The following is a 19,833-nucleotide window of genomic DNA, read 5'->3' as shown; positions in this document are numbered from 1 at the left end:
ATCCCATTGAGAACTTGTGGTCAATCCTCAAGAGGCGGGTGGACCAACAAAAACCTACAAATTCAGACTAACTCCAAGCATTGATTATGCAAAAATGGGCTGCCATCAGTCAGGATGTGGCCCAGAGTTAATTGACAGCATGCCAGGGCAGATTGCAGAGGTCTTGAAAAAGAAGGGTCAACACTGCAATATGGACTCTTTGCATCAACTTCATGTAATTGTCAATAAAAGCCTTTGACACTTATGAAATGCTTGGAATTCAGTATTCCATAGTAACATCTGACAAAAATATCTAGACACTGAGGCAGCAGACTTTGTGAAAATGTATATTTGCGTCATTCTCAAAACATTTGGTCACGACTGTAGTTGTACTTATTGCTCCTGAGTGGTACAAGCAGTTTAAGGCACTGCATCTCAGTGCTCGAGGCGACACTACAGACAACCTGGTTTGAATCCAGTCTGTATCCCAACTGGCCGTGATTGTGAGACCCATAAGGCGGTGCACAATTAGCCCAGCGTCGTCCGGGTTTGACCGGTGTAGGCCATCATTGGAAGTAAGAATTTATTCTTAACTGACTTGCCTAGTTAGATATACATTTCTTTAAATAAATTGCGATTAACTTGAACTTGTGTGGCATCCTCACGCTTGCTGTGCTAGTTTGCTGCGTATCCACTGAACCTAACCGGAATGCTGTGTATTCACTAGAAATCTACCATGTGCTGTGCTATTCTTATTTATCTTTGTACCCAGTTCAAGTCTACATTGGCTCTGCCCTATCCTGGCAACTTGTGGCGTAACACTACTTCTAGGCCGGAACAGCAAGGAGGTTCCGAAATCGCATTCATGGTAAACGCTGCGCATTTATTTCAGCTCAAGCGTAAATTACCTTTCAAAGTCGAGAGCAATGCGTTGCTCTATATATAACGCGCCTTATAGTGAATCCTGGCCCTACTCTTCCAACATGATGAAGAAGAAACATTAGAACAGTGACGAGGATACTTGTCGTGGTCTGAGCCCAGAGCTCCATATCAACCACAGAAGGATGTTGACGTTAGCTTGACATTAGCCTGAGCTGCTCACCGGACGAGAGACTCAACTGTTATGACAGGAGCCACAAATTAAGAAGCAATATTGTATCCCCCTCAGACTGGTTTAACATATCTGCTTTTAGGGAATGAATATCACACTTCCTGAGATCCTTGGTTTGGATTGGATCCACTGTATCAACCTCAGTGGTTATAAATCACTATACAAACACTGCCAGATAGCACAATAAGGAAATGGACTGCAGGCTATGTCAAACAGCCACCCTTCACTCTCTTAGCCAGTACTAGTCTCCTCACAATCCCACAAAATGGTGTCAGAGAAGGGATAATCAAGGAGGGGCTATGCATCCTATGGAAAATTTTGCATAGAATGCATAGCCCCTTGTTAATTATCCCTTTCATTCCATGGATATAATTGAACACATTTGCTGGTAGAAATGTGTGCAACATCCACTAAAATAGCTAGGGCTCAAACCACCCAGTTTATAAGTCCTTATAAACCATATTGTCTAAGTGGATAGAGCATCTTGGCTGAGTTTTTACTGCTTACTGTACCTGTGTCTTTGAATTGAATAACAGCAACCTATGGGCTAACTATGTGATCAATAGTATAGTATTATATTTAAGCAATAAGGCCCGAGGGGGTATGGTATATGGCCAATATACCATGACTAAGGGCTGTTCTTCAGCACGAAGCAACATATGGTATATATATATATATTTCAATATACCACAAACCCCAGAGGTGCCTTATTGTTAATTTAAGTTGGTTACCAACGTACAGTTGAAGTCGGAAGATTACATACACCTTAGCCAAGTACATTTAAACTCAGTTTTTCACAATTCCTGTCATTTAATTTAGTACAAATTCCCTGTATTAGGTCAGTTAGGATCACCACTTTATTTTAAGAGTATGACATGTCAGAATAATAGTAGAGAGAATTATTTATTTCAGCTTTTATTTCTTTCATCACATTCCCAGTGGGTCAGAAGTTTACATACACTCAATTAGTATTTGGTAGCATTGCCTTTCAATTGTTTAACTTGGGTCAAACGTTTCGGGTAGCCTTCCACAAGCTTCCCACAATAAGTTGGGTGCATTTTGGCCCATTCCTCCTGACAGAGCTGGTGTAACTGAGTCAGGTTTGTAGGCCTCCTTGCTCGCAAATGCTTTTTCAGTTCTGCCCACACATTTTCTATAGGATTGAGGTCAGGGCTCTGTGATGGCCACTCCAATACCTTGACTTTGTTGTCCTTAAGTCATTTTGCCACAACTTTGGAAGTATGCTTGGGGTCATTGTCCATTTGGAAGATCCATTTGTGACCAAGCTTTAACTTCCTGACTGATGTCTTGAGACGTTACTTCAATATATCCTTCTCATGATGCCATCTATTTTGTGAATTGCACCAGTCCCTCCTGCAGCAAAACGTCCCCACAACATGATGCTGACACCCCCGTGCTTCACGGTTGGGATGGTGTTCTTCGGCTTGTAAGCCTCCCCCCTTTTCCTCCAAATATAACAATGGTAATTATGGCCAAACAGTTCTATTTTTGTTTCATCAGACCAGAAGACATTTCTCCAAAAAGTAAGATCTTTGTCCCCATGTGCAGCTTTTTTTTGCGGTTTTGGAGCAGTGGCTTTTTCCTTGCTGAGCGGTCATTCAGGTTATGTCAATATAGGACTCGTTTTACTGTGGATATAGAAACTTTTGTACTTGTTTCCTCCAGCATCTTCACAGGGTCCTCTGCTGTTGTTCTGGGATTGATTTGCACTTTTCACACCAAAGTACATTCATCTCTAGGAGACAGAATGAGTCTCCTTCCTGCGTGGTATGATGGCTGCGTGGTCCCATGGTGTTTATACTTGTGTACCATTGTTTGTACAGACGAACGCGGTACATTCAGGCATTTGGAAAGTGCTCCCAAGGATGAACCAGACTACAATTCTACAATTATTTTTCTGAGGTCTTGGCTGATTTCTTTTGATTTTCCCATGATGTCACGCAAAGAGGAACTGAGTTTGAAGGTAGACCTTGAAATACATCCACAGGTACACCTCCAATCGGCTCAAATTATGAGGCTTCTTTAGCCATGACATCATTTTCTGGAATTTTCCAAGCTGTTTAAAGGCACAGTCAACTTAGTGTATGTAAACTTCTGACCCACTGGGATTGTGATTCAGTGAATTATAAGTGAAATAATCTGTCTGTAAACAACTGTTGGAAAAATTACTTGTCATGCACAAAGTAGATTTCCTAACCGACTTGTCAAAACTATAGTTTGTTAACAAGACATTTGTGGAGTGGTTGAAAAACAAGTTTTAATGACTCCAACATAAGTGTACGTAAACTTCCGACTTCAACTGTATATATTTTTTATTTAAAATAAATCAATGTTTTGTCATACCCTGAATGCTGAATGGCTGAAAGCCGTGGTATATCAGACCATATACCACGGCTTTCAGCCAATAAGCATTCATGGCTCAAACCACCCAGTTAATAATGATTAATAAGACATCCTCCCTGGGTTTGGACAAGCAATCAGTTATCATTGGCGTTACCCTCAGTATCCACAGCTGCTCACCTCACTCGGATGCATTCAAAAGGCCAGGCTATGAGTGCCCAGAGATTGATCTGAGCTTCCCATAGACTGCCTTAAATTAAATGAAAATACCATTGTTTCATAACAGCTGTGTGTGTGTGTGTGTGTGTGTGTGTGTGTGTGTGTGTGTGTGTGTGTGTGTGTGTGTGTGTGTGTGTGTGTCATCAGTGCATGTGTAAATTCATTGAGAACCATTCCGTCACCATAAGTACAGTACGTGAAAGAGAGGGGGAGAGAGAGCACCAGGTGGAAGACAAAGCTCGTCCACTGAAAAGGTCTCTGCATGGGACAGCTCCTACATGGCAACCACTCACGTGGTCACGGCGACGGCACGTGGCACAATGCTGCATGCATCCAAAAATAACCCCTTTTCATATCCCGCTGTTCTTTGTTGTCTTCTCATCATTCCTCTCATCCCCCTTCTAACGGACATCTTAGAATTACTTTTGAAGGGTATTTTACACTGAACAAAAATAGAAACGCAACATGTGAAGTGTTGGTCCCATGTTTCATGAGCTGAAATAAAAGATGACAGAATTTTACATACGCACAAAAAGCTTAACTGATTTTCTTATATGAACTGTAACTCAGCCAGAATCTGAACCAGCCAATCAGAATTTGTTTTTCCCCCACAAAATGGCTTTATTACAGACAAAAATACTCCTCAGCACTCCCTCAGACTGATGTGGAGTTCCTGGGCTGGTGGTTACATGTGGTCTGCGATTGTGAGGCCGGTTGGACATACTGCCAAACTCTCTAAAATGACATTGGGCGGCTTAAGGTAGAGACATTAAATTATCTGGCAACAGCTCTAGTGGACGCTTCATCAAGACTGCGTTGTGTGACACAACTGCACATTTTTGAGTGGCCTTTTTTTGTCTCCAGTACAAGGTGCACCTGTGTAATGATCATGCAGTTTCATCAGCTGCTTGATAAGCCACACCTGTCAGGTGGGTGAATTATCTTGGCAAAATTAGTAATACTCACTAACAGGGATGTACAGAGTAAAATTGAGTAAAATAAGCTTTTTGCGCATATGGAACATTTCTGGGACATTTTATTTCAGCTCATGAAACATGGAACCAACAATTTACATGTTGCTTTTATATTTTTATGAAACATGGGACCAACAATTTACATGTTGCTTTTATATTTTTGTTCAGTGTATAATACATGACCAAAACTGAGTATTACCCATGTAGCTGATGGAAATAGCGAAAGAAATTGTTAGAAAGGAAGGGAAGAAGAATACATTAGACTAGACAGTGTCACACAGGGGTTATAAGGACGAAACACAACATGTTACAAAACGCCGGAGATGATGACTACACAAATTAGGAGGAGAAATGAAGTCGGCTTCTACCCATCTCAGATAGTTGCTACGACAACCCCTCAGTTAGTGCAGCACGCGTTTGGTCTTCATTCAAATCAGATTAAAATATCAGTCCAGACACACTTCCTGCATCCTGCAGAGAGGAAGATGTGTTTATCTATTATATGTCATTTCCTGTGAAGTAATATGTAGTTCTTTATAAAATTGAGGGAGGGGGGGCTAAAAAGAAACAACTCTCAGGGCACAAAGGTTGTTATAACACAATTTTGTCTGTAAAATATTACCCTGTTGGTGCATTGATTCCTTAGGCATTGATACTGTATCTGTGACCGACAGATGCATATCTGTATCCCATTTGAATTGACTGATTTCCTTAGGCAAATCTATCGTTTTGGGTGAGACGAAATGTGACTCTGGATTTGCAAGCACTAATAAAGGCGAATAATCTATTGTCGGATTTATTGAATTGAAATTATAATTTTTCAACTTAAACTTGAAACTCAACTGAAAAGGTGCTATTGATGTTCCACTGTTTCACAGCATTATGATATTGTCTTGGGGACAACAGTTGATGGATTGCATTAGGCTGTGGAGTGAGCAGTCATATCCTCTGACTAATACTAGATACGTGGTAGAGAGATTTAAATACTAAAGAAGGTTCATCAATCACCCACATAAACGTGGACTGACTGGAAGAGAGGAAGTGAGTTGGAGAGAGTGTGTTCACACACGTTTGGATCACTGGCAAGACTGTTAGTATTAAACTGTATCAACAAGAACTTGAGGCCACGCAAGCAGAACACACACAAACAACCGAGCAAATATGGCATGGCATCCATTGCAGTATGAAGAAGCATAGCCTAACCCTAAACCATGTTTAATTCTCTAAGCTCGGCCTTCCTCGTACACAAATCTGAGAGTTTCAGCCCAAAACGGGCAGGAAGGAAGACAGAATAGTTTCAAAATGAAATGACTACTACTAGTTTCAAAGTGAAATGACTACTACTAGTTTCAAAGTGAAATGACTACTACTAGTTTCAAAGTGAAATGACTACTACTAGTTTCAAAGTGAAATGACTCCCACTAGTTTCAAAGAAATGACTCCCACTAGTTTCAAAGAAATGACTCCCACTAGTTTCAAAATGAAATGACTACATCTAGTTTCAAAGTGAAATGACTACTACTAGTTTCAAAGTGAAATTACTACTACTAGTTTCAAAGTGAAATGACTCCCACTAGTTTCAAAGTGAAATGACTCCCACTAGTTTCAAAGTGAAATGACTCCCACTAGTTTCAAAGTGAAATGACTCCCACTAGTTTCAAAGTGAAATGACTACCACTAGTTTCAAAGTGAAATGACTACTACTAGTTTCAAAGTGAAATGACTACTACTAGTTTCAAAGTGAAATGACTACTACTAGTTTCAAAGTGAAATGACTACTACTCGTTTCAAAGTGAAATTACTACTTTTAAAATAAAACTACTAATAATAGTTTTAGAAAATGTAATTACTACTAGAAGTTTTAAAATTAAAGCTACAATGAAAGCTTATGTACAGTGGGGAGAACAAGTATTTGATACACTGCCGATTTTGCAGGTTTTCCTACTTACAAAGCATGTAGAGGTCTGTAATTTGTATCATAGGTACACTTCAACTGTGAGAGATGGAATCTAAAACAAAAATCCAGAAAATGACATTGTATGATTTTTAAGTAATTAATTTGCATTTTATTGCATGACATAAGTATTTGATCACCTACCGACCAGTAAGACTTCCGGCTCTCACAGACCTTAGTTTTTCTTTAAGAAGCCCCCCTGTTCTCCACTCATTACCTGTATTAACTGCACCTGTTTGAACTCGTTACCTGTATAAAAGACACCTGTCCACACACTCAATCAAACAGACTCCAACATCTCCACAATGGCCAAGACCAGATAGCTGTGTAAGGACATCAGTGATAAAAAGAATTGTAGACCTGCACAAGACTGGGATGGGCTACAGGACAATAGGCAAGCAGCTTGGTGAGAAGGCAACAACTGTTGGCGCAATTTTTAGAAAATGGAAGAAGTTCAAGATGACGGTTAATCTCTCTTGGTCTGGGGCTCCATGCAAGATCTCACCTCGTGGGGCATCAATGATCATTAGGAAGGTGAGGGATCAGCCCAGAACTACACGGCAGGACCTGGTCAATGACCTGAAGAGAGCTGGGACCACAGTCTCAAAGAAAACCATTAGTAACACACTACGCCGTCATGGATTAAAATCCTGCAGCGCACGCAAGGACCCCCTGCTCAAGCCAGCACATGCCCAGGCCCGTCTGAAGTTTGCCAATGACCATCTGGATGATCCAGAGGAGGAATGGGAGAAGGTCATGTGGTCTGATGAGACAAAAATAGAGCGTTTTGGTCTAAACTCCACTCGCCGTGTTTGAAGGAAGAAGACGGATGAGTACAACCCCAAGAACATCATCCCAACCGTGAAGCATGGAGATGGAAACATCATTCTTTGGGTATGCTTTTCTGCAAAGGGGACAGGACGACTGCACCGTATTGAGGGGAGGATGGATGGGGCCATGTATCGCGAGATCTTGGCCAACAACCTCCTTCCCTCCGTAAGAGCATTGAAGATGGGTCGTGGCTGGGTCTTCCAGCATGACAACGACCCGAAACACACAGCCAGGGCAACTAAGGAGTGGCTCCATAAGAAGCATCTCAAGTTCCTGGAGTGGCCTAGCCAGTCTCCAGACCTGAACCCAATAGAAAATCTTTGGAGGGAGCTGAAAGTCCGTATTGCCCAGCGACAGCCCCGAAACCTGAAGGATCTGGAGAAGGTCTGTATGGAGGAGTGGGCCAAAATCCCTGCTGCAGTGTGTGCAAACCTGGTCAAGAACTACAGGAAACGTATGATCTCTGTAATTGCAAACAAATGTTTCTGTACCAAATATTAAGTTCTGCTTTTCTGATGTATCAAATACTTATGTCATGCAATAAAATGCAAATGTATTACTTAAAAATCATACAATGTGATTTTCTGGATTTTTGTTTTATATTCCGTCTCACAGTTGAAGTGTACCTATGATAAAAATTACAGACCTCTACATGCTTTGTAAGTAGGAAAACCTGCAAAATCGGCAGTGTTCTCCCCACTGTATGTAGTCATAAATACCTCAAATTGGAAGTTACAGGAAATTCTTAGAATGACAATGAAGCATTCTTAGAATAATTGTGTTATCAGTAACTGGACCGATATTCCAAGAACAGGCTGGGGAGCCTTATGACCAGACAAGCCATGGTTTGACTAGACAGCCTTCCCTGAAGAGCGCCCTCATTCATAGAAAAACAATTATGCCAGCGGCAGTGCCAACAGTGACAGCCTGTCTGTTCCCGATTGAGGGTCAAGATAAAATTATCTTATCTTGTGGGACTTTTTCTGGCCACAGATGAGCACATGAAGAGTTTATTTCAAAAACAGTATATCTACCAATTTAAGAAATTAATATTTATGGTTACTTTATGTCTGTGTAAAATATGAATGTGTTTTGATGCAAAATGCTATATATCCATTGTTTACCTGGAATGGAATGTTCTTATCCTGTATATAAAAAAAAATAAGGATTTTCATCGGTAACCAGATATTATAGTGAAACAGAAATTCTAGTCTTCATTTTGAGAGTTATATAGTTATATATTTTGGTATTTTTCAGTAAATCTGTCCATTTTCCCCAAGCGGTTCAAATCAGGTGCCTCTATGTCATCTCAAGGGTGGGGTTCGGTATGAAATACACTCCCTTCTAGATGTGCTGGGTGGTACCACCTCAAGGCTTACTCAAGGCTCCAGAGTGACGCAGCGGCCTAAGGCACTGCATCTCAGTGCTTGAAGTGTCACTACAGACACCCTGGTTTGAATCCAGGCTGTATCACAACTGGCTATGATTGGGAGTCCCACAATTGACCAACCGCCATCCGGGTTTGGCCGGTGTAGGCTGTCATTGTAAATAAGAATTTGTTCTTAACTGACTTGCCTAGTTAAATAAAAGGTTAAATAAAAAATATATACAGTTGAAGTCGGAAGTTTACATACACTTAGGTTGGAGTCATTAAAACAAATTTTTCAACCACTCCACAAATGTCTTGTTAACAAACTATAGTTTAGGCAAGTCGGTTAGGACATCTACTTTGTGCATGAAACAAGTAATTTTTCCAACAATTGTTTACAGATAGATTATTTCACTTATAATTCACTGTATCACAATTCTAGTGGGTCAGAAGTTTACATACACTAAGTTGACTGTGCCTTTAAACAGCTTGGAAAATTCCAGAAAATGATGTCGTGGCTTTAGAAGCTTCTGATAGGCTAATTGACATAATTTGAGTCAATTGGAGGTGTACCTGTGGATGTATTTCAAGGCCTACCTTGAAACTCAGTGCCTCTTTCCTTGACATCATGGGAAAATCAAAAGAAATCAGCCAAGGCCTCAGAAAACAATTGTAGACCTCCACAAGTCTGGTTCATCCTTGGGAGCAATTTCCAAATGCCTGAAGGTACCACATTCGTCTGTACAAACAATAGTACGCAAGTATAAACACCATGGGACCACGCAGCCGTCATCTCGCTCAGGAAGGAGACGCGTTCTGTCTCCTAGAGATTAACGTACTTTGGTGTGAAAAGTGCAAATCAATCCCAGAACAACAGCAGAGGACCGTGTGAAGATTCTGGAGGAAACCGGTACAAAAGTATCTATATTCACAGTAAAATGACTCCTATATCGACATAACCTAAAAAGCCGCTCAGCAAGGAAGAAGCCACTGCTCCAAAACCGGCATAAAAAAAGCCAGACTACGGTTTGCAACTGCACATGGGGACAAAGATCGTACTTTTTGGAGAAATGTCCTCTGGTCTGATGAAACAAAAATAGAACTGTTTGGCCATAATGACCATTGTTATGTTTGGAGGACAAAAGGGGGAGGCTTGCAAGCAGAAGAACACCATCCCAACCGTGAAGCACGGGGGTGGCAGCATCATGTTGTGGGGGTGCTTTGCTGCATTAGAGACTGGTGCAATTCATAAAATAGATGGCACCATGAGGAATTAAAATGATGTGGATATATTGAAGCAACATCTCGTGACATCAGTCAGGAAGTTAAAGCTTGGTCACAAATGGGTCTTCCAAATGGACAATGACCCCAAGCATACTTCCAAAGTTGTGGCAAAATGGCTTAAGGACAACAAAGTCAAGGTATTGGAGTGGCCATCACAGAGCCCTGACCTCAATCCTATAGAAAATTTGTGGGCAGAACTGAAAAAGCATTTGTGAGCAAGGAGAACTACAAACCTGACTCAGTTACACCAGCTCTGTCAGGAGGAATGGGCCAAAATTCACCCAACATATTGTGGGAAGCTTGTGGAATGCTACCCGAAACGTTTGACCCAAGTTAAACAATTGAAAGGCAATGCTACCAAATCCTAATTGAGTGTATGTAAACTTCTGACCCACTGGGAATGTGATGAAAGATATAAAAGCTGAAATAAATCATTTTCTCGACTATTATTCTGACATTTCACATTCCTAAAATAAAATGGTGATCCTAAATGACGTAAAACAGGGAATTTTTACTCAGATGAAATGTCAAGAATTGTGAATAAACTGTTCCTTTCATAAATTCTTGAAAGAAAAAAATCTAATTTACTAACATTTCTGAAAATTGATAAATAGCGTTTTGGAATTAAACTCTTCACATGTAGTCCTTGAGAGAGATCATCTGTCTGGCGTGATTACAGATGACACTGATGTGTTGGTCTCATTGGTCTTCTGGCACAGAGTGAGAGGATATAATGTAGGCCTATACATCCTCAACTTAAACACTGATCAATGCCGTGCCTGTGTTCACTCTTTGATGGGCGAGAGAACACATAGTGGGTTATTGTCTGTGTATAAACGTCTTGGCAGAAGAGCTCCAGTGCTGGCCATAATTCAGCTGCATCATCCATCTTAGTCCAAACTGGTCTCAGAGCATTTCGTATTATTCTCTATGTAAATCTGAGACACTCCATTTAGTATGATATGCTACGTTTCATATGATATGTATTAATTTGTGGATGTCTATCACCCATTTCGTATGATATCTTACAAATTACAATTCATATTATATGTTCAGAATGTGCAAACGTATAATATTTTATGAATTTGAAAAACGTATGATACAATATGTTAAGAATTCTAGCTAGGTGGCTAACGTTGCCTAGCTGGCTAACATTAGCTAGGCTAGGGTTTAGGCTTAAGGTTGAGTTTAGGAGTTAGGTTAACCGGTTAGGGTTAGCTAAAAGGGTTCCGGGAAAGGTTAGCTAACAATGAAAGTAGTTGCAAAGTAGCAAAAAATTAGAAAGTAGCTGAAAGGTTGTTAATTGCCTAAAATGCTAAAGTTGTCCATATGAGATTTGAACTTGCATGTTTGTGTTATACGCCCACTCATCCACCCCGACCAGCCTTCCTATTTCCTTTTTGCCATAAATAATCATCTGTCTTATGTAACCATACCAAATGTAACATATCATACTAATTTCAGAGGCACGCATTTACCTTTACTATGTTCCGCCTAGTCTATGAGACCAGGCTGCAAAGTCAGTGCTGTTGTTGTGATGATAAGATACATTTTGGAAAGAACTGAACTCACAGGTCTGTCAAACTTACCTTAGGAAGCCAAGAGCATGCAATCGTGCACTTTTTTTTAATGGGTTAAAAATGTGGAATTCGTCATAGAGCTGTCATGTGCCATGTTAGCGAATAACCTCAACTCCACGATTAATGATGTTGTTGAGCTGCAACTAGTGTGTGCGGACTGTAATTGGACAATATTGCATGCTATTCTTTGGGTGCTGAAATCCATAGTAATCGATCAAAATAAATGGTATGTGATGTCGGAGCTCCAGTCCGCCCAGACTAGCCGCTGCTCAACTCCATCGTAACTCTTGGAGTTGAATTTAGTCGACTAATGCCATGTAATGGTTGCTTGGCTAACTGGTTTAGTACAGTAGGCTATGTATTGCCTTTTCACAAGAGATCTGATGATCTACTGTATGAATATGATTAACAATGGTTCGCTAACAAGTCGCCCCGCATGGTCTGTCGATAGACGAATTGGAAAGATGAACCGCACAATGTACAGTGTCTATTACACAATTAGACTATTGCAACTCGTTCTTGGTCAGAAGTGCGATTACTGTCGACGCCCAAAATCATAGCATGCCATTCTCACGGCAATAACTTATGCGCATATTACGCACGCTAGAAATGTGACACAATATGTCTGAATGCACGCATAAATTGGCAACAATGTCAATATTTTATGTTGTCAATATGGGTGACGCAGGAGTACAAATGAAGACTAACATTTGAATGGCAACAGTTATCTTTCTGAACGTTTTGTAGCGCGTAAAACTGTGAATGTTATAGGCCTATTGATAAACCCTTATGACTTCCAAGGTAGACTGACACGACACACTTACCTGGCCAGGACAACGTACAGGCTCCGTGTCGCCTACTGTAACCGTCACCAACTAGGAGGACACCTCCCTCAGTAACAGCCCTCTATGGGGACAGCTATGAAAAGCAGATCAAACGACGGTCTTTGGGAATGCCAACTGGTGCCACTTTCACACTGTGTTGGCTGTCGCTTATAGTCAATATCGTTCACTTTTTATTTTCTCCACCTACTTGCGCGTATGAATACGCTCTCCTCCGCGTCGCGAGGAAAACAAACGAACCGAGACGGGTGGAGAAATGGAGATTCACAGAATAGTGGGAAGGAACATAGCGGATGTTTGAGAATGTTATGTTTTGCGGTCCTCTGCTCCTTTATTTATTGCCGCCTCCTAGGCGCCCTCTGTCTGTCCAATAGCGTTTCTTACACAGACAGTGTTTACTAAGGATTTAGAGAGCAATAGCGTCTTTTTTAAGCACTAATGGCTGGTTGGAATCTTATTTATAAAGCTAATGGCAACTACTTCTAAACTTCCAAAGAGCCAATCAACCATAGACAAAGGATAGTATACCTAGCTTCACGTTAAAATGATGTCCTTTGGGCAAATCAGATGTCAATGTAGCCTACATAAACCCAACCTTACTCCTGGCGAATTAACTTTCACACACAGCTTGTGTAAGAAAAGTTATAGGAGTTCATTTTAAATATTAACTGCTATTTAGGTGTGTAAAAAAGTGAGTATGGAAGCTGATCAATGTCTAAATGTGTTGACATGATAGCTCAGCTGAACAAAGAGTTAGGCTTCTGGATGGTCAACTTGTTCTCAAGTCGTGTACCAGGAGTCACTGTTCAGGCAGGAATCATTGGACTGTGGCTTTACATTTGATTTCAATATACCTCTATTTAGGTTGACAGCATGACGTTGAAACAATGACGTTTATTCAAACACCATTTTACTATCAACATTAAAACAAGGTCAAATAATGTCTAATCAAATATGAAATTCAACATACCTACATTTCAACGAATTGCAAAATTGCTGAATTTGGAGACTTTTATTTCCCTCACCAACTTTAAACATCAGCTATTTGAGCAGCTAACCGATCGCTGCAGCTGTACATAGTCCATCTGTAAATAGCCCACCCAATCTACCTACCTCATCCCCATACTGTTTTTATTTTATTTACTTTTCTGCTCTTTTGCACACCAGTATCTCTACTTGCACATCATCATCTGCTCATTTATCACTCCAGTGCTAATCTGCTAAATTGTAATTATTCGCTCCTATGGCCTATTTATTGCCAACCTCATGCCTTTTGCACACACTGTATATACACTTTCTTTTTTTCTACTGTATCATTGACTTGTTTATTGTGTTATTGGCTTGTTTATTGTTTACTCTGTGTAACTCTGTTGTTGTCTCTCACACCGCTTTGCTTTATCTTGGTCAGGTCGCAGTTGTAAATGAGAACTTGTTCTCAACTAGCCTACCTGGTTAAATGAAGGTGAAATAACAAATAAATAAATAAATAAATAAACCACACAACTCAACGGACAGTTTATTAGGTACACCCATTTAGAATCAGGTCGGAACCGCCTTTGCCTCCAGAACAACCTGGATTATTCGGGGCATTCTACAAGGTGTTGGAAACTTTCCGCTGTGATGTTGGTTTGACCGGTGTAGGTTCCCTCTGCGAACGTATTCAGACCCCTTGACTTTTTCCACATTTTGTTTTGTGGAAAAAGTCACATAACAATTCTAAAATTGATTAAATAAATGTTTTTCCTCATCAATTTACACACAATACCCCGTAATAACAAAGTGAAAACAGGTTTTTCAAAATCTTTGCAAATTTATTACAAATAGAAAACAGAAATACCTTATTTACATAAGTATTCAGACCCTTTGCTATGAGACTCGAAATTGAGGTCAGGTGCATGCTGCTTTCATTGATCATCCTTAAGAGGTTTGTTCAACTTAATTGGAGTCCACCTGTGGTAAATTCAATGGATTGGACATGATTTGGAAAGGCACACACCTGTCTATAAAAGGTGCCACAGATGACAGTGAATATCAGAGCAAAAACCAAGCCATGAGGAATTGTCTGTAGAAATCCAAGACAGGATTGTGTTGAGGCACAGATCTGGGGAAGCGTACCAAAAAATATCTGCAGCCTTGAAGGTCCCCAAGAACACAGTGGCTTCCATCATTCTTATATGGAAGAAGTTTGGAAACACCAAGAATCTTCCTAGAGCTGTCTGCCCGGGAGATAAGCCTTGGTCAGGGAGGTGATCAAGAACATCATCCCTACGGTGAAGCATGGTTTGGCAGCATCATGTTGTGGGGATGTTTTTCAGCGGCAGGGACTGGGAAACTAGTCAAGATCGAGGGCAAGATGAACGGAGCAAAGTCCAGGGAGATACTTGATGAAAACCTGTTCCAGAGCTCACCAGACCTCAGACTAGGGTGAAGGTTCACCTTCCAACAGGACAACGACCCTAAGCACACATCCAAGACAATGCAGGAGTGGCTTCGGGACAAGTCTCAGAATGTCCCTGAGTGGCCCAGCGAGAGCCCGGACTTGAACCCGATCAAACATCTATGGAAAGACATGAAAATAGCTCTGCAGCAACACTCCCCATCCAACCTGACAGAGCTTGAGAGGATCTGCAGAGAAGAATGGGAGAAAATCCCCAAATACAGGTGTGCCAAGCTTGTAGCCTCATACCCAAGAAGACTAGAGCTTGCCTTACCGTACCAATCTTGCTTGTCGACTCGGGGCCTGCCCTGCCTGAGGAACTGCTCACACTCGGGGAGGAGATGCCTTCCCAGTACTTCTTATTAGACTTCATCTTCTGAAGGACAGACTTGATCACGATTTTTCCCGAAGATAAACTCTAGTTGGCCAGAGAGGGCACAGTGAACTTTGATTAGTAAACTTTTATTTCCAGGTCATACAGTATTTACATTTGGGCTTCGTAGTCAGACCACCACAACCGACAAAAAACACATTGCTGGGGGCTAGCTGAGAACAGGGAAGAACATCAGCAGCTTTCAGTCTCGACATTACCTCTTCACTGATTGTGCATGACATAGAGACTGAGTCCAACATTCCATTCAATGTTAACTGGCCACTAACTAGTACTGGGACATAAAAACGCTCACTATGCCCTTCTAGTCTCCATGGTCCGAAAAAAATGGCTTTCTGGTCGTCTGACAGCAGCCTACAGCTATTTACATATATATTTTTAATTGACCCTTAATTTAACTAGGCAAGTCAGTTAAGAACAAATTCTTATTTTCAATGACGGCCAAGGAACAGTGGGTTAACTGGTGCGTAGACTTGCACACACAGAGGAATGCAGACAGTCCAGTAGCGGAGAGAGGAAGGGGGTCCAGTGGCGATGGAGCAATCCGGCGATCATGCGAGCAGTGATCTTGTAGATCTGAAAGGAAACGGCAACAACTGTGACCGGTGTAGATTGTGTTGTGTTTTGATCGGCGTACATATGACCAAAGGATCAGGGTTGGTGTTGATCTTTTATTCTGATAGACACAAACATCCATAAATGAAATGCTTTGCTGCCCTTTAGTGCCAACGACTCTATTCCACATGGATACAGCTACTTGAGTAAAAGTAAATATACCTTAAAAGAAAATATATCAAGTAAAAGTCACCCAGTAAAATACTTGTTTTTAGCTGATAGGAGTGGAACCCGGTGTGGTCTTCTGCTGAAATAGCCCATCCGTGACAAGCCTGAAGAGTGGTGTGTTCCGAGATGCCGTTCTGCACACCACTATTGACTGCACCATTATTTGTCTGTTTTTGTCCCACCTGTTAATAACTTGCAAAATTCTTGCCATTCTCATCAATGAGCTGTTTTCGCCCACAGGACTGTCGCTGACTGGATGTTTTTGCTTTGTCGGATACATTTTTGGTAAAACCCTAGACACTGTCGTGCGTGAAAAGCCCAGGAGGGTGGGCGTTTCTGAGATACTGAATCCTGGGTGTCTGGCACCGACAATCATACCAAGCTCATAGTCGCTTAGGTCACTTGTTTTGCCCATTGTAATGTTAAAACAAACAGTAACTGAATGCCTAGATGCCAGCTTTATATTGCAAGCCATGGCCACGTGACTCCGTCTGTAGGAGCAATCTATTTTCATGAACGGGGTGGTGTACCTAATAAAACGGGTGTATTTTTATATTGGATCGAGGATCAAAAAATATTTGTTTCTACATGTTTATGCAATTTCAACACATACATAGTTCTTATGATTTGGTTGAAATTACATTGTTGTAACAACCTGTTAGTCCGGTTAAGTCAATGTATTCACAAGTTGTTGAAACGTTGATTCAAGCAGTGTGCCCAATGGGGAAGTTCTTTCTCAAACTCTCAGTTCCTTCTACAATCACAATGAAGAAACAGCAACTTCTTTTAGAAAGACAATTGTTTGCCAAAGATTAGTTAGCTTTCAAATATGAACCTCAATTTCATGTCAGGTGAGATATTTTCATTTGATCTCATTTAAAAAGCCCAAATTTATAGAACATTTGAGTAGAAATGGGATAACAAAAATATATTTCATCCAGGTATGTTGGCTGTGCTTGTTGTACACCAAGCAATTATACTATAGATTTGTTATCTCATGAATCAATACTTTTCATTGATGATATCTGAAAGGAAAAAGTAATGGATGAGAATATAACTTCTCTTATCCAACTTTTTGTTTGTGTTGCCATGGTTTCTTTCAGACCAGATTTCACCTGAGGTTATTAACTTGATCTTGATAAGTGGGAATCCATGAGTATGCTTACACTGCCTTTGAAAGCTCCCTGTTCTTATCACTTAATGGAAGCTTTACTTCCATAAGCAGCATAGACACTGCAGCATCTAGGAAGCCACATGTCTCCTGTCTGGCAGACCAGATCTTTGGCCAGGTCCTTGATAAGGCAGCTATTTAAAGTACTCTAGGGGAACTAAGCATGTCCAACACAGAGAAAACATCTGGGGTTCCCCCTTTCAACCAGAGAGCTGCCAGTGAGCTCTGTGGCCCCTCAGGCTGGCATGCTTCTGGCTGAGGCCTCACTGCAGCAGCCTACAGTGATGAGGTGCTGACCACTGGTGGGAACATACACTCCTTCAAAGCAGCCATGTAGTAGGGGAGACCAAAGCAGCAGAGAAAGAACTGTCCTCCACCAGCCTCTCCACTGCTACAGGTGAGAGGAAAAATACTGGAGGAACTGGCTGCTTCCAGGGACTATGGAGAGCACTGACTGGAGACAGAGGAAAGAAGAAGCCTGTAAGCATGACATATCGCTCTGTTGTACTTTTACTCCATATTTCATTTCTCTAATACTGTAGGAACACTTCCTGTCAATACAGAATATTGAAATGACAAATTTGTGAATAACGGTTTTCTTTTTTCCCTCCAGGCTCATTGAGTTGCTAAGGTAGAGGATAAACTACTGCAAGCACAAGAGGAATAATTCCCATGTTCAGTAAACTTTTGTAATTTTTTTGCAAAACTGTTTGTTTTTCCCAATTAAAATTATAAGTACTGTCTGATAACATTAAGAACATTATCAAAAATATATTTAAAAAACCGACAAAGAAAATGCAATACAAAAACGTGAGTGAATATACTTTACTTAGCAAATATTAAAAGACATGGCATAAAGTTAGTTAAATTAGCATAAAAAGCACAAAACTACACTCCCACGTGTAATACAATCTTCAAATTTCAAAACTTTATCTTTTGCCAACAGACAGTAAGTTATACAGCATGTCAATATTCCATACATTTGAGAATAAGCACTTTATAAAAAATATATATCTAGATGGTAACAACGAACTTGGTGTTTCACAAAAAAGACCTTGTGGTTTGTACATTTTCCCCACAATCCAAAAAGGTGCCCCCCCCCCCCCACTTGTAAGTGATAGACAAGTGAATCCAGTAGTCTAGAACTTTCCAAGGAAGTGTACAGGTGAGAGTGAGTGCAGACAGAAGTGACAATAAAGCTTGCCATTATTACTGATATTACTGACAACTTGCGGAGATGTGCTTTCTTTTGACAGATCTTCCGAAAGTGGCCATGTTGGACGTTGTACGATGAGGCATATACACTCTTGTATATCCTACTGATTATTTTAATGTAAAACTGCTGAGGTGAACAGTCAAAAACAGCATACATATGAACATTTGTTCCCTCTAAATAACAAATTAATGTCTTCAGTGAGGCAACCAGTTACGCCTCAGAATGCCCTGGGGTTGAATGCAGTTACTGCTGGACACTGATTTAAGGTCAGATTTGTACTCCCTCCCCCTAATGGATACATTTATGATTTGGGGAGGGTAAACTGATCCTAGAACTGTGCCTGAAGGCAACATTACCTGGATCACGATTTCCTCCACAACTCCCTCTTATGACCACCAGACGGTGTCCTTCTACTCCGTTTCCATTTCAAAGCAGCTAGTCCACAATCTGGACTTCATAAGAAAGAGTACAGTTGTGCAACAACATTACAAACACTGATAGTTAACAGACGGTGTCAAATGTCAAAGATGGAAATACAATCCAGCCCCTGCAATGAAATGAATGGACCGTAGGCCTACAGAAAAGTTGCTTTTGAACTTTTGGGACAGTGACTGGAAGGGGGACATTGGGATTTGGTTAAAGAAAGCACAGTCAGGGTTCGAGGGAGGGACTTTTGTAGGGTAGGTATTAGAAGGTGGGGGGGCTACTCTTGGGCCGCTTTGCCCGTCATCTTGTAGATCTCGGTGGGCCCGTCCACGTGGGTGATGGTGGTGGTCAGCTGGATGTCCTCCCCACTGGCTCCTGAACAGAGCACAGTGACCAATAGACAAATCAGTACACAGTACATCTGCGTCGGGCTCGTTAGGCACCAAACGGTAGAAAACGGAGCGATACAAGAAAAGCTTGTCATCTTCAGTTGAAAAGTGTTAAGAAAAGATCTCTATCCCGAGAGCCCTAATGGTTCTGAACAAACCTTGTGCTGTTGTGCTTCCCATTTCAGTCACCATGTATAAAACTGGAATTATTGTCCCCCGATGCAGGCTTTAACGCCGCAATGCATTGTTGTTTTTTTTAAAGACAGCTTTTGTTAAAACCTTTTCCTCGTCAATTTGCTCTTTATGTCAGGCCCTTTGGTTCATGGCAGACGTCATTTATTACTTTGTCTTTTGAAACAGTGACCTGATTAAATGGACAGAGAGGGAGAAAGCGAAGGCGAGATACCACTCCAGGCTAACGCATTTCAGGGAACCGTTTCCTGAACTCCAACAGATATTCTCTTATGCCTACTGTGCCAAAGTGATTTAGAGTTGTTAAAACAGGAGTGACGGGTG

General features: G+C 41.0%; 2 protein-coding genes across 3 annotated transcripts in view; both read right to left on the bottom strand.

Moving 5' to 3' along the window:
- The window catches only part of gng12a (guanine nucleotide binding protein (G protein), gamma 12a), a 53,733-nt gene extending 40,920 nt beyond the window's left edge, over positions 1-12,813 (bottom strand). The window contains exon 1 of the mRNA XM_020467324.2: positions 12,487-12,813. The gene's annotated coding sequence lies outside the window, so the exon portion shown is untranslated. The remainder of the gene's footprint in view (positions 1-12,486) is intronic.
- A 1,481-nt stretch (positions 12,814-14,294) lies between these two features.
- Positions 14,295-19,833, bottom strand: part of wls (Wnt ligand secretion mediator) — a 31,131-nt gene continuing 25,592 nt past the window's right edge. Inside the window, exon 12 of one of the 2 annotated variants that reach the window (XM_020467002.2) lies at positions 14,295-15,908. In XM_020467002.2, coding sequence (XP_020322591.1) covers positions 15,727-15,908 — 182 coding nt within the window. In that variant the 3' untranslated portion in view covers positions 14,295-15,726. Of the gene's footprint in view, positions 15,909-18,096; positions 19,304-19,833 lie in introns of those variants that run through there. The other variant, XM_020467003.2, reaches the window with a different exon arrangement.

The sequence above is a fragment of the Oncorhynchus kisutch genome, linkage group LG30 (assembly GCF_002021735.2).
Source record: "Oncorhynchus kisutch isolate 150728-3 linkage group LG30, Okis_V2, whole genome shotgun sequence".
Lineage (NCBI taxonomy): Eukaryota > Metazoa > Chordata > Actinopteri > Salmoniformes > Salmonidae > Oncorhynchus > Oncorhynchus kisutch.
The sequence above is the reverse complement of the archived record's forward strand: the minus strand, read 5'-3'. Positions and strand labels throughout refer to the sequence as shown.